General features: G+C 44.2%; 1 protein-coding gene across 1 annotated transcript in view; it reads left to right on the forward strand.

The window, feature by feature from the left end:
• Positions 1-14,193, forward strand: part of LOC137384496 (myosin-4) — a 29,973-nt gene extending 15,780 nt beyond the window's left edge. The window contains exons 32-39 of the mRNA XM_068058634.1: positions 2,067-2,375; positions 2,651-2,854; positions 3,497-3,622; positions 3,756-3,926; positions 5,095-5,199; positions 6,191-6,286; positions 13,865-13,999; positions 14,176-14,193. Coding sequence (XP_067914735.1) covers positions 2,067-2,375; positions 2,651-2,854; positions 3,497-3,622; positions 3,756-3,926; positions 5,095-5,199; positions 6,191-6,286; positions 13,865-13,999; positions 14,176-14,193 — 1,164 coding nt within the window. The remainder of the gene's footprint in view (positions 1-2,066; positions 2,376-2,650; positions 2,855-3,496; positions 3,623-3,755; positions 3,927-5,094; positions 5,200-6,190; positions 6,287-13,864; positions 14,000-14,175) is intronic.
• Positions 14,194-14,443: the final 250 nt, after the last annotated feature.

A 14,443-nucleotide genomic window follows, 5' to 3' on the forward strand; every position in this document is an offset into this window, starting at 1 on the left:
CAGCCAGCAGGTAGGTTCACTTAAATCTAATTTCTTTTAATTTGAATATTTAGATGAGAGGCCCACCGCTAGGCGGCGGGGAGGGGGGCGGGGGGGAGCCGCACCGAGGTCCCTCCGCCACCAGTAATATGTGGTGGGCCCTTCTCGATGTCGGGGGTTGAGGCAGGCCTCTCCCTGCAGAATTTTACGGGCCCCCTGCCCCGACCCACAGCGTTGAAGGGCTGGTAAAATTCAGCCCACTGACTTTATAATAGGCACAAAAACAAGAAATGCTGGATTCACTCAGCAGGTCTGGCAGCATCTGTGGAAAGAGAAGCAGAGTTAACGTTTCGGGTCAGTGACCCTTCTTCGGAACTGACAAATATTAGAAACGTCACAGATTATAAACAAGTGAGGTGGGGGTTGGGCAAGAGATAACAAAGGAGAAGGTGCAGATTGGACCAGGCCACATAGCTGACCAAAAGGTCACGGAGCAAAGGCAAACAATATGTTAATGGTGTGTTGAAAGACAAAGCATTAGTACAGATTAGGTGTGAATACACTGAATATAGAACATCAGCAAGTGCAAACCTGAAGAAAAACAACCTGAAAAAAACAGTGGGTAAGCAAACTGAACAAACTAAGATGAAATGAAATAAATGCAAAAAATGTAAAAAGGAATGCAAAAAAAAGGAAGAAAAAATAACTAAAAATGACTAAAAATGAAAGTAAAGTGGGGGGCTGTCATGCTCTGAAATTATTGAACTCAATGTTCAGTCCGGCAGGCTGTAGTGTGCCTAATCGGTAGATGAGATGCTGTTCCTCGAGCTTGCGTTGATGTTCACTGGAACACTGCAGCAATCCCAGGACAGAGATGTGAGCATGAGAGCAGGGGGGAGTGTTGAAATGGCAAGCAACCGGAAGCTCAGGGTCCTGCTTGCGGACTGAGCGGAGATGTTCCGCAAAGCGGTCACCCAGTCTGCGCTTGGTCTCCCCAATGTAGAGGAGACCACACTGTGAGCAGCGAATACAGTATACTACATTGAAAGAAGTACAAGTAAATCGCTGCTTCACCTGAAAGGAGTGTTTGGGGCCTGGGATAGTGAGGAGAGAGGAGGTAAATGGGCAGGTATTACACCTCCTGCGATTGCAAGGGAAGGTGCCCTGGGACGGGGACGAGGTGGTGGGGGTAATGGAGGAGTGGACCAGGGTGTCGCGGAGGGAACGATCCCTTCGGAATGCTGACAGGGGAAGGGAGGGGAAGATGCGACTGGTAGTGGCATCACGCTGGAGGTGGCGAAAATGGCGGAGGATGATCCTTTGGATATGGAGGCTGGTGGGATGAAAAGTGAGGACAAGGGCAACCCTGTCACGGTTCTGGGAGGGAGGGGAAGGGGTGAGGGTAGAGGTGCGGGGAATGGGTCGGACACGGTTGAGGGCCCTGTCAACCACAGTGGGGGGAAATCCTCGGTTGAGGAAAAAGGAGGTCATATCAGAAGCACCGTCATGGAAGGTAGCATCATCAGAGCAGATGCGTCGGAGACGGAGAAACTGGGAGAATGGAATGGAGTCCTTACAGGAGGTAGGGTGTGAAGAAGTGTAGTCGAGGTAGCTGTGGGAGTCAGTGGGCTTATAATGGATATTGGTAGACAACCTATCCCCAGAGATTTGACTTTATAATAGGACCTTACAAGAAAATTAACTGCCTCGCCTCATCTCTAATATCATATTTCTGTATGATATTATCTGGATTCCCACTGAAATTGGGGCAAGGTGGAATTTCCATCTTCTGGTCCAATACCACTCTGAATTTGTTTCATCTTCCAGGGATTAATTTAATATTCAAGGTGATCTCTCAACAATTACATCACTGTTCACTGGGAGTCCGCTTCTGCATGGAAGGGAAATCAATGGTTGCAGAATGTTATTCATTGCAGTTGCTTAAAGGGATGGGTCATCAAACTGGGGCTAATCAGGAAGCCTTCCAAAAGCATGAAGCTGATGCTTCAAAATTAGTAAAGGTCAAAGGCTGAAAGTAGAAGAAGAGCACAGCAAAAAAAAAACTTCTTGTATGATGTCCTATGCAGGCCTCTCTGGAACATGAAGAGAGCAAGATCCTCCGTATTCAGCTAGAAATGAACCAAATAAAATCTGAAGTTGACAGGAAAATTGCAGAGAAAGATGAGGAGATTGATCAGCTGAAGAGGAACCACCTGAGAGTTATAGACACAATGCAAAGTGCCTTGGAGTCTGAAATCAGGAGCAGAAATGATGCTTTAAGAATTAAAAAGAAAATGGAAAGCGATCTAAATGAAATGGAGATTCAGCTGGGACATGCAAACCGTCAGGCTGCAGAAGCTCAGAAACATCTGAGAAACCTGCAGGGTCAATTAAAGGTCTGTTCAATAGTGCATTTGCCTTTGATTTATAGTTAATTTTAAACTAGCCCTAAATATTGTTTTGTCATCTGTCAATTATGTAAATATAATGGTATTTTCCTACGACCTAACTTGTTGGAAAAGTACAGGGATTATAATTTTTCAACAGTTTTAGATTATTAAAACTCTTTAAGATTTTATTAAAAAAGCTTATTATTCTAATTTCTGCTATTACATGAATATTACTGTTTACTCTAACATCTCGTCATAAAACATATCTACGTTCTAAATAGGATACCCAGTTACAGCTGGATGATGCTTGCAGAGGCCAGGAAGACTTGAAGGAGCAATTGGCCATGGTTGAGCGCAGAAGCGGCCTGCAGCAGGCTGAGATTGAAGAAATAAGAGCAGCACTGGAACAGACAGACAGAGCTCGCAAAATTGCTGAACAAGAGCTGATTGATGTCACTGAGAGGGTACAGCTGCTGCACACTCAGGTTTGTCCATACACTAATGTCAATGTGGACAAAATAGACATGCAGGCCATATCTACAGGGAGGCTAGGGGGGGTGTGGGTGAGAACAAAAATAGGCAAATAACTCGGCAAACTTGGGTAGGCAGAGGTCCTGTCGAACTGAATGGCAGAATCTCATTGACATTTTATAACTATGTTTCATGGCCAGCAGCCAGCCAACAGAACAGCCTGGCCGGCTGGCAGGAGCCCTTGAGGTCAGCTGTGACAATGGTGAGGAGAGGCCCATGATCGGGAGCATGCTCAGGCCAGTAACCTGGGCCAGAGGGATGTTGACAATCAGGACTAGCGGGAGAGGCCTGCGATCATGAGGGCTTGGGAGAGGCTGGCGACAGGGCCTGGGGGAGATTGAAGGCTTCCTTGATGGGTTTGGGGAACAATCCTGATCCTTCTGTCCCACAAAGTGCTGAGAGTGGCACTGTGAAGCCACCATGCAGCTCCCTTTCACTGCTGAACTTGCAACCTCTGTGAAACCCGAGCAGCAACAATAACTTTTAAATCAGGTTCCCATTTGCCCACCATGGAGTTAATATTGAGGCAGCAGCATTTTTTTTTACAGTTTACACATCCTACAAAATAAGTTCTTACAAATTGACTTTTCCTGCAGAACACAAGTCTCATCAACACCAAGAAGAAGCTGGATGCTGATCTGAATCATCTTCAAACTGAAATGGAAGAAACAATTCAGGAGTCAAGGAATGCTGAAGATAAAGCAAAGAAGGCTATCACAGATGTAAGTCAGAAGTTATCTTAACTATTTATGCTTATTTTTACAAACACCGATTGTCTCACTTCAGTTACTTTGTTAATGTTATTTCAAACTTGAGCTTGAATAATGATTTGCCTAATTACCTCACGGTTATAAGGCTGCCATGATGGCTGAAGAGCTGAAGAAGGAACAGGATACCAGTGCTCATCTTGAACGAATGAAGAAGAACCTGGAGCAGACTGTGAAGGACTTGCAGCATCGCCTGGATGAGGCTGAGCAGCTGGCAATGAAAGGAGGAAAGAAACAGCTCCAGAAACTGGAAGCCAGGGTAAGTGACATGATTGTACTATTGTATGCTGCATGCTAAAGTTTGTGAATATGTTGAAGCTTTAGCAACAATAAAAGAGGGTTATTATGGTAAAAGGCTGAAAACAGGCGCCAAGTGGGTGCTGTGCGAAACAGACATGCCTGTTTGAATGACTGATTGTACCACCCAATTTGGGGCCTAATTGCTGATTACCATGATTTGACCTTGCTTGGAGGTGGTAAAACAGACATGTGCAGGTTTAATACTCATGCATTGATAAGAAGAAATTTTCATGGCACAACATATGTAGGCTCCATGCATCCACTTCCACTGAAGGTGTGGAGTGGGCTGGCTGATGCACAGCGGCAGGTTTTGTGATGGCTAACAGACCAAGGGAGAGGGCACAAAGGTTATCAAATGTGGCACTGGAGTTCCTGGTGGAGGAGGTCCAGAGTGATGTGCTATACCTATAGAGGGGAGGGAAATCACCTCGCCCTCTTGTCCCCCTTTCTCCTCTAGCAACTGGTGCTGCTCTGCCTAACTCATCTCTTCCTCCCATTCCTCCTGAAGACCAAGGGGGACTTCTGGGAAAGTCCCCATGACCAAGCATTCCCTTTCTCCTGGTGGCTCTTATAAGATGTTCAATAAAGTAGAGCAGCACAGCACTTGCACTTTCTAGGTGAAGTACTCAGAGAATTCCCAGAATAAATGTGTTAGAGAACGGTCCCAGAAAGTCTCCCAATGTTTTTCAAAAGTCCTTTTCAAACCTACAGCAACAAGTGAAAAGTGAAAACTGAGCATGCCTTTAAGTAGCGCTCGAAATTCTCACCTATTTACTCCTGGTCACTATTAGGAGGGGCAGTTAATTCACATGCTAGCCACCAAAATGCAGTGCAGCCTTTTTAATGAACACTGCCATTTAAGTTGCCTGTTAATCAGCTGCAAAACAATCCTATGGGCAGCGTTCTTGTCGCGTGGTACACTTCAACTCCTTGACCAGGATGGCGTCTTGTACTAAACGTGGGCTTATCGGGCATTGCAACTTCTGACCCATTTTGGCCACCTCAGAGACTCTTTAGCACCCAAAGTATCTGGGGAAAATCACCCCTTTTGAGTTATAATAATTTAAAAGGCAATATGAAATTTGCTTGGATGCAAAACAAGTAACGCAATTTGGTGACTGGTTTAGGTGCGTGAGCTGGAAAATGAACTGGAAGTTGAGCAGAAACGAAGTGCTGATGCTGTCAAAGGTGTTCGCAAATATGAAAGAAGGGTCAAGGAACTGACTTATCAGGTATTTATAAGTTCATTATTTGGAATGGCACACCATTTTTAAAAATTCATTCATGGGATGTGGGCATCGCTGGCCATTTATTGCCAATCCCTAATTGCCCTTGAGAAGGTGGTGGTGAGCTGCCTTCTTGAACTGCTGCAGTCCATGTGGGGTAGGTACACCCACAGTGTTGTTAGGAAGGGAGTTCCAGGATTTTGACCCAGCGACAGTGAAGGAATGGCGATATAGTTCCGAGTCAGGATGGTGTGTGGCGAGGAGGGGAACTTGCAGGTGGTGGTGTTCCCATGCATGCTGCCCTTGTCCTTCGAGGTGGTAGAGGTCGTGGGTTTGGAAGGTGCTGTCTAAGGAGCCTTGGTGCATTGCTGCAGTGCATCATGTTGATGGTACACACTGCTGTCACTGTGTGTCGGTGATGGAGGGAGTGAATGTCTGTGGATGGGGTGCCAATCAAGTGGGCTGCTTTGTCCTGGATGGTGTCAAGCTTCTTGAATGTTGTTGGAGCTGCACCCATCCAGGCAAGTGGAGAGTATTCCATCACACTCCTGACTTGTGCCTTTTTGATGGTGGACAGGCTTTGGGGAGTCAGGAGGTGAGTTACTCACTGCAGGATTCCTAGCCTCTGACCTGCTCTTGTAGCCACGGTATTTATATGGCTACTCCAGTTCAGTTTCTGGTCAATGGTAGCCCTTAGGATGTTGATAGTGGGGGATTCAGCGATCGTAATGCCATTGAATGTCAAGGGGAGATGGTGAGATTCTCTCTTGTTGGAGATGGTCATTGCCTGGCACTTGTGTGGCACAAATGTTACTTGCCACTTATCAGCCCAAGCCTGGATATTGTCCAAGTCTTACTGCATTTCTACACAGACGGCTTCAGTGTCTGAGGAGTCACGAATGGTGCTGAACATTGTGCAATCATCAGCGAACACCATTGTGGGAACTTTTTTTACAAAATAACAGCATAAATGTTGCCTCTTTTTCATTATTTACAGTCCGAAGAAGACAGAAAAAATGTCCTCAGACTGCAGGACTTAGTTGACAAGCTGCAGATGAAGGTTAAGGCCTACAAGAGGCAATGCGAGGAATCTGTAAGTAACTAAAGACAGAGATGGCATTTATTCTTTAAAAATATTTTAAGAAAAGTATGTTATAAAACTAAACTTCCAATTTTAAGTATTTGAGATTTTTTCCTGCAGTATAAAGAACATCAAATATTCATGAAGCATATACTAAAAGAAAATTAGGAACACCAACAACTTGTTTACACAGAAAACATATAAGGTCATTTGGTTTCTGTATTCGGTATCCTACCCTACTCAATGAGAACATACTCAGCTTTGTAAGCTTCCACTGCTAACTTAGGTTCAGACCACAGACCTAAAGTACAGAATCATTGCTGTTACTAGTAACTGAACTCCCAAATGTATCAAAAATTTCTGGACGTTATGGCCACAAAATTAGACACCATTGCTCCGAAGGCATAAAGTGCCAGCCACTTCCAATACTGCCCGCATGATGCCCCATGCTGGGAAGCGGGACAATGCATGAGAGCCATGCGTGCACCAGTAGCATCGGGAATAGTCGGATCGTGATGCAAATCAGCCATTCCAGCTAATTTCACACAAGTATTTCAAACTTGGACCACACAGATCCGGTGAACGCCTGTGCTAATCAGTCACAACTGAACATGCAGTCAGCTGCACGAAAAGCTCCCACTAATGTTAATTAATGGATCAGGTCATTCAACTTGCAGGTGAGGTGTTTTTGACTTACTTCTGCTGTGGAGAAGTTTGAGGAAGTACTGTGACTTGTTTTTGGAGGTCTGTTGGTGAGTTGATGCATCCAATTAGGGAGGGCAGAGAATTTGCTCACTCAAATCTGTGGGAAATATGGGGGTTATGGTTGCAGTGCCTCTGGGTCTGTAGAAACATAGAAAATAAGAGCAGGAGTAGGCCATTTGGCCCTTCGAGCCTGCTCTGCCATTCATTATGATCATGGCTGATCATCCAACTCAGTAGCCTGTTCCGGCTTTCGCCCCATACCCTTTGATCCCTTTAGACTCAAGAGCTATATCTAACTCCTTTTTGAAAACATACAATGTTTTGGCCTGTAACATGACTGAAAAATGGAGCAGAGTATGCAACCATGCACAGACCATAATGTCAGTGAATAACCACAATCTTGGCAGCAACCACAATATCTTCATCATGAGGCAGTCTGTCGTTGCTGCCTTTTTTGGGGCTCCAAGAAGAAACAAAGGGTGACTGCTTGGAGCCAAGGTATACCCGCTATACACCTAACCGATACCCCCCCACCTCCCGCCAACCACTCTGCCAGTAATCATATGAGAACAGCAAGTGTATAATGAAAACCACGGAGCCACCAGGAATATCTATTTTTTATTTATTTAGAGATACAGCACTGAAACAGGCCCTTCGGCCCACCGAGTCTGTGCCGACCAACAACCACCCATTTATATTAATCCTACATTAACCCCATATTCTCTACCACATCCCCACCATTCTCCTACCACCTACCTACACTAGGGGCAATTTACAATGGCCAATTTACCTATCAACCTGCAAGTCTTTGGCTGTGGGAGGAAACTGGAGCACCCGGTGGAAACCCACGCAGACACAGGGAGAAGTTGCAAACTCCGCACAGGCAGTACCCAGAACGGAACCCAGGTCGTTAGAGCTGTGAGGCTGCAGTGCTAACCACTGTGCTGCCCGAATCATGGAGCAAACCATCGATGTGCTAATGCAATGCTTCTGCTGCCTGGTCCAATCAGGCAGAGACCTTCAGTACACATTAGAGTGTGTCTCCAAGTTCGTGGTGGTCTGCTGCATCCTCCACAACATCATCATCATGAGGCTGCAGCCATTGCCACAAGGCTTCTGGAAGCTATCTCAGGAGGAGGAAGAGGAGGAGGAGGTAGGGAAGATGCATCTGTGACCTCTTCGCTTCTGGCTGGTAGTCTGATAGTATCTGCTCAGATTCCAATTCATAGGAAAACTTTAATTCACCACCATTCCCGACCTTACCATCCATTCTGGAATGCCACATCACAGTGTTCTCTTGGCCAAGATCCTGCAATAACAACTACCAACAATAACCTTATCATAACTTCTATATCCAAAAGCAAATCCACTTATGCAAACGAACATGAATTGTTTATTCTTGTATGTTCTCTTAAGTGCCCGTCTTGCGGGTGCTTTTTTGTCCGTCATAGTACTGCTATGCAGTGCCACCCCAGTGTCTGCAGCATGGCTTGCTGACTTTCATTGGGGGAGACTGCAGATGGCTTTACAGGACAAACTTGAGCAACTCTAAGCCTTGAGACCCCGGCTTCAAACTGCGCCACCTCAGCATGGGCAGAAGCAGTTTGGACTGGCTGGCAGAGTGGCAGTGGTGGGAGTAGAAATGCTGTTATCCTGAGAGAGGGCAGCAACTTCATGCCCCACCGTGGTAGTGCTAATGCTCTCTCTCTCTTCCTCCTGAGGCTGCTGTGACTGGGAAGGTGGCAGCTCTTGGGTATCTGAAAGCAGAAAATCAGAAGGGTAGGTTTGAGGAAAGGGGGATGAGGTAGAAAGCAAGAGGTCCATGGTCACACCATCTGCAGCTTGCAGTTAATGCCAGATAGCGGGATGAGGGTGACCTGGGAGTTGAGCAGGATCATAAAGCAGTAACCTACCATCATCCTGAATATTCTTGGCAAGGGCAAATACAATGGGTTCTATCACAGCCGGAACGATGTTGTAGAGCACTATTTGCTTCATAAGGTTCAAGGGATGCAGGCTTCTGTTTTCTCCCTCCTATTTCATGCCACGATGTCCTGCAAGAGAGATGAAAGAATGTTAATGATTGCCCAAACACAGTGTTACACAATGTGGCTGCCATGGCTGAATAGCTGGAATTATGTAGACTCAACGTGAGGTGATTGTGGGTTGGCATCATTGGAAAGTGTAAGATTGAGGTGGAGTATGTGCATTTAGGTGAGAGCCCTGAGTCCTAAAAACTGTTGCTGGGTGAGTGATCGGGGCGTGATGCACTGGGCCGCATGAGAGGTTGGAGGTGTGGCAGATAGGAGATGTCCTTTGAACATACATTCACTGACCCTGACTATCCATATGAGGTCATTGAACTTTTTCCGGCACTGCTGCTAGGTCCCTGGTGCCAGACTCATTGCATTGATTTCCCTTGCTGCCTGCTCCCATTCCTTTCGGGGGCCATTCCTTGATGGCTTCCTGGTCCCCTGCAGAAAGATGGCCTTCTCCTTCTGTCTACCTCCATGACTAAGGCCATCAGTGCCAAGTCCATGAAGCTGGCCATTCTCTCTTTACCCTGGTGCTTCATTTTTGTTGTTTGCAATTGAAGCAATTGCAGTACCAGCACTCAGCAGCAGTTTCCTTATAATGAGTGCAGTTCCCCTTTAAGAGGGATAGTCTGCCTTTACAAGCTGGAGACTAACTGAACATGTGCTATCCATGCATGCTTCTAGGTCCTCCTGTTGAGCCAGCCAGCACCATGGGTTGTACTCGGCAACACATACAATCAGGCAAATGAGAAGACAGCATGAAGTTTGCATGCTGCCTGCCTCAATGGGACTGGGCGCAGACAGAGTGCAAATTGCGACCCCTGCACTCAAAGCAGGTGTAGACCAATTTTTAGCCCAAAGTGCCCAGAAAGTGTACATAGGATTATAATAATGGGTTTACCATCTTAGAGTCATAACAGCACAGAAGGAGGCCAATTTAGCCCATCAAGTCTATACCGGCTCGCTGTAGAACAATCCAGTCAGCCCCATTCCCCTGCTCTAACCCCACAGCCCTGAAAGTTTATCTCCCTCAAGTGGCCATCCAGTTTCCTTTTGGAATCATTGATTGTCTCTGCTTCCACCACCATCGTAGGCAGTGATTTCCGGGTCGTACCACTCGCTGTGTAAAAAGGTTCTTCCTCACAACACCCTGTATTTCTTGCCCCAAAACCTTAAATCTGTGTCCCGTAAGTCCTTGTACCATCAGCTAATGCGAACAGCTTTTCTTTGCCTACGCTATCTAAAACTGTCATAATCTTGTACGCATCTATCAAATCTCTCCTCAATCGCTTTTGCTCCAAGGAGAACAACCCCAGCTTCTCCAACCTAACCTTGTAACTAAACTCTCTCAACCCTGCAACCATTCTGGTAAAACTCCTCTGCACCTTCTTAAAGACCCTCCACTTCCTTCCTAAAATGTGGTGACTACAACTGGGCACAATACTCTAGTTATGGCCTAACCAGAGCTTTATAAAGATTCAGCATAACTTCCCTGTTTTTGTACTCAATACCTCTATGTATGAAACCCTAGATCCCAAATGCTTTGCTAACTACTCTCAATATTTTCTTCCACCTTCAAAGATCTATGCACATGAACCCCCAGGTCCTTTAGAACTGTGCCCTTAAGTATAGATTGCTTCCCCCCATCCCTTCTGCCAAAATGCATCATCTCACACTTCTCTGTATTTAATTCCATCTGTCACTTGTCTGCCCATTCTGTGAGCCTATCTATATCCTGTTGCAGTCACTTGGATTCATCCTTATTGTTTGCCACACCTTTAGGTTTGGTTTCATGATCCTCAATTTTGTTACCTGCCTTTTATGTGGTACTTTGCTTAAAATACATATAGACAACATTTACCACATTCCCCTCATCAACCTTCTCTGTTACTTCATCAAAAAATTCAACTGGATTAGTCAAATGCAATGTGCCTTTCACAAATTCATGCTGGTTATCCTTAATTAAGTCAAACCTCTCCAAGTGACTGTTAATTCTTTCTAATTGTTTCTAAAGCCTTACTCACCACTGATGTTAAACTGACCAGTCTTTAGTTAGTAGGGAATATCCTTACATGCTTTCCAGAATAAGTGTATCACATTTGCCACTTTCCAATCCTCTGGCACCTCATCCGTTTCTAAGGAAGTTTGGTAGATTATGGCAAGGCTCTTCCACTATCTCCATCTCCACTTGCTTTAGCAACCTGGTCCATCCGGACCAGGCAACTTATCCACTCTTAGCATAGCCAGCCTTTCCAGTACATCCTGCCTATCAAATTTTACCCCATCCATTAACTCTATCATCTCCGCTTCTACATATTTTATCAGCATCCTCTTCCTTAGTAAACACCAATACAAGGTACTCATTAGTATTCTAGCCTTATATAAAAGCAAAATACTGCAGATGCTGGAAATCTGAAACAAAAACAAGAAATGCTGGATTCACTCAGCAGGTCTGGCAGCATCTGTGGAAAGAGAAGCAGAGTTAACGTTTCGGGTCAGTGACCCTTCTTCGGAACTGCTCTAGCCTTGCCCTGCTCCTCTAAGCATATGTCACCCTCTTTGTCCTAATAGGCCCCATCCTGCCTCCTACTACCCACTTACTATTTACATGCCAGTAGAGGATTTTTGGGTCCTTTTTATGTGAACTGCCATTCTATTTTCGTATTCTCTCTTTGCCAGTCTTATTTTCCTCTTTGTTTCTCCTCAAGCTATTGTATTTGGCCTCGTTCTCACTTGAAGAAGTCACTTGACATGCATCATACACACTTTTTTTTGTTTCATCATATTCTCTATCTCCCTCATCAACCAAGGAGTCCTGGCTTTGGTTCCCATACCTTTCCCCCTTGTTTGAATGTACCTAGCCTGTACCTGAAATATCTCCTCTTTAAGATCACCCATTGTTCCATTAGTTTTTTTCCTGTCATTCTTTGATTCCATTTTACCCTGCCCAGATCCCCTTTCATCCCATTGAAGTTAACCCTCTTCCAATTTACAAGTTTTACTTTAGTTTGTTCGTTGCTCTTCTCCATTACTAATCTAAACCTGATGATATGACGATCACTCTTACCCAAATGTTCCCCCACAGACACTTGGTCCACTTCATTCTCCAGCACCAGATCCAGCAATGGCTCCTTCCAAGTTTGACAGAGAACATTTTGGTCAAGGAAGTTCTCCTGAACACATTTCAGAAATTCCTCCCCCTCCTTAAACTTTATTCCAACAATCGCCAACCGATATTTAGGTAATTAAAGTCCCTGAGTATCGCACTCTATAGTTCTTGCACATCTCGTCATTTCCCAGCCGATTTGCTCCTCTCTCTCTCTCACTATTTGGAGACCCATAGAATGCCCCCAATAGCGTGACCATACTTTTCTTGCTTCTTAACTCTAACCAAATGGATTCTGTCCTTGCCCCTTCAAGGACATCTCTCTTTCCAATACCAGAAGGTCTTCCCTAGTACTGCCACTCTCCCACCATTTTTCCTTCCCGATCTTTTCTGAACACTTTGTATCCTCAAATGTTAAGTGCCCTGTCCTTACCATTTTAAGCCACGTTTCTGTTATTACCATTACATCATATTCCCGCACGGCTCTTTGTGCTTGTAGCTCACCAACTTTATTCACCACACTTCGTGCGTGTACATACATGTATTCTAAACCTGTCTTTGTACTCCTCGTAGTCCTTCTTAGTTTGCTGCAATCTAATATGGTACTACATCCTTTTTTAATACTATCAAACACACACTCCTATAAAAGATTACAATAACTTCATTATACTCAAGTGCTTTGAGTCACATTTCAGAACCCTTGAGTATGGCGTTCAGAATTCCGAGTCATAATTGACAGCTCTTCCATGATTTTCATCTACTACTCTCTACTGTCCAGGAATTTCAATCTACCTAGTGAATTTGTTATTTTCCAGGGGAATTGGCTGTTTTAAAAGATTCACACATGGTTCCTAAAATCCCTTCATAAAATCAAAATATATTATATCCACTGGGTATATTCACAACATTTTCAAAGAAATCTGGACTCTCATGGGGTCTGACCTACTGTTCTTCAAGGCAGTATTGGTATCATCCTGCGTGATGTCCTCAAGCAGTTTTCCCAGTATAGATGTTCGCAGATTCATGTCTCACTCCCTGTTTAAATATCAGGATTGTATTTTGTAGCATCCAGACTTCAGACGCAGCTTTTATTTATGAAAGACTCACCTATTTTCTCTCTCATTTCATTAAGTTACCTATGTTGTCTCCATCTAATCTGAAGACATTTTGGGTAAAAATTACACTTTATAAAACAGACGGAGTGTAGCCCATTTTCAGAGCCAACCTCCTGCCCCTCCGAGGATGCCTGAAAAATGTTGGTCCCAAAAACAGGCATTGGGTTCTTTGCATATACTAATAAGGGACAATATGGGAAAAGTGAACATGCTGTCCTTCTCCAATTGCATATAAACTGAAGTTCCAAATATAAAGCATAATACTTAAACACCTTGCACTTCCCAATGCGCTATCAGTGAGCAGAGACCTTCATCCAATCTAGGCTAGATCCAAATTCAGGTCCCAGACACAAAGCAACAATGTGTTAAACTAGTCCACTGTCTGACCTTCTCCAAGAAATAATAATAAGCTGGTGTAGTTTGTGAATAGTTGGACTACAAAGATTAAAAGGTGTAGATCACAGTATTGCAACTGATAGTTGCCCCTCCAAATACATAATGACTTTTGGCTAAAGTCATAAACTGTCTGAACAATTTGCACTTTACTGTCCTAGTGACAGTTTACATTCTCCTATGGTCAGTGTGCTGGCCTGCAATCTGATAATTTCTTCTACTGTATTCCCTTTAGGAGGAGCAGGCCAATGTTCATCTGTCCAAGTTCAGGAAGGTGCAGCATGAGCTGGAGGAAGCCGAGGAACGTGCTGACATTGCAGAGTCTCAAGTCAACAAACTTAGAAGTAAAAGCCGTGATATAAATGTCAAGGTACAGTAGATGTAACTGCTTTTGAAATGGAATAAATAATAGTGCTGAAGAAGCATTGACAATAACTAAAATTGCTGGCAAAAGTTTATGTGGTTAATCATAATATAAATAATATTTTAAAGGCAATCATTTCATGATATTGACTTAACCATTTGCATTTTCTTTTTACCTATTAGGCCTCTGCCGAAGAGTAGATGACAATTTGAAATGATCCAAAGAAGAAATCCACAAAATGTGTATTTCTTTGTATCAGAGTTTTATAAATGTAGTGCTGTCCGTAGAAATAAAATTGCAACTCTGAAAAACCTTTCTTTGTCATCTTATGTTTGTTAGTTGACTTGATAATCATTCTAGGAACAAAAATGCTGCACAGAAAAACTCCAATGAAATTACATGGTCAACAAAAGTTTGGTGTGACTATAAAAAGGAGAAACTATTAGAATG

The sequence above is a fragment of the Heterodontus francisci genome, chromosome 26, assembly GCF_036365525.1.
Source record: "Heterodontus francisci isolate sHetFra1 chromosome 26, sHetFra1.hap1, whole genome shotgun sequence".
In the NCBI taxonomy this organism is placed as follows: domain Eukaryota; kingdom Metazoa; phylum Chordata; class Chondrichthyes; order Heterodontiformes; family Heterodontidae; genus Heterodontus; species Heterodontus francisci.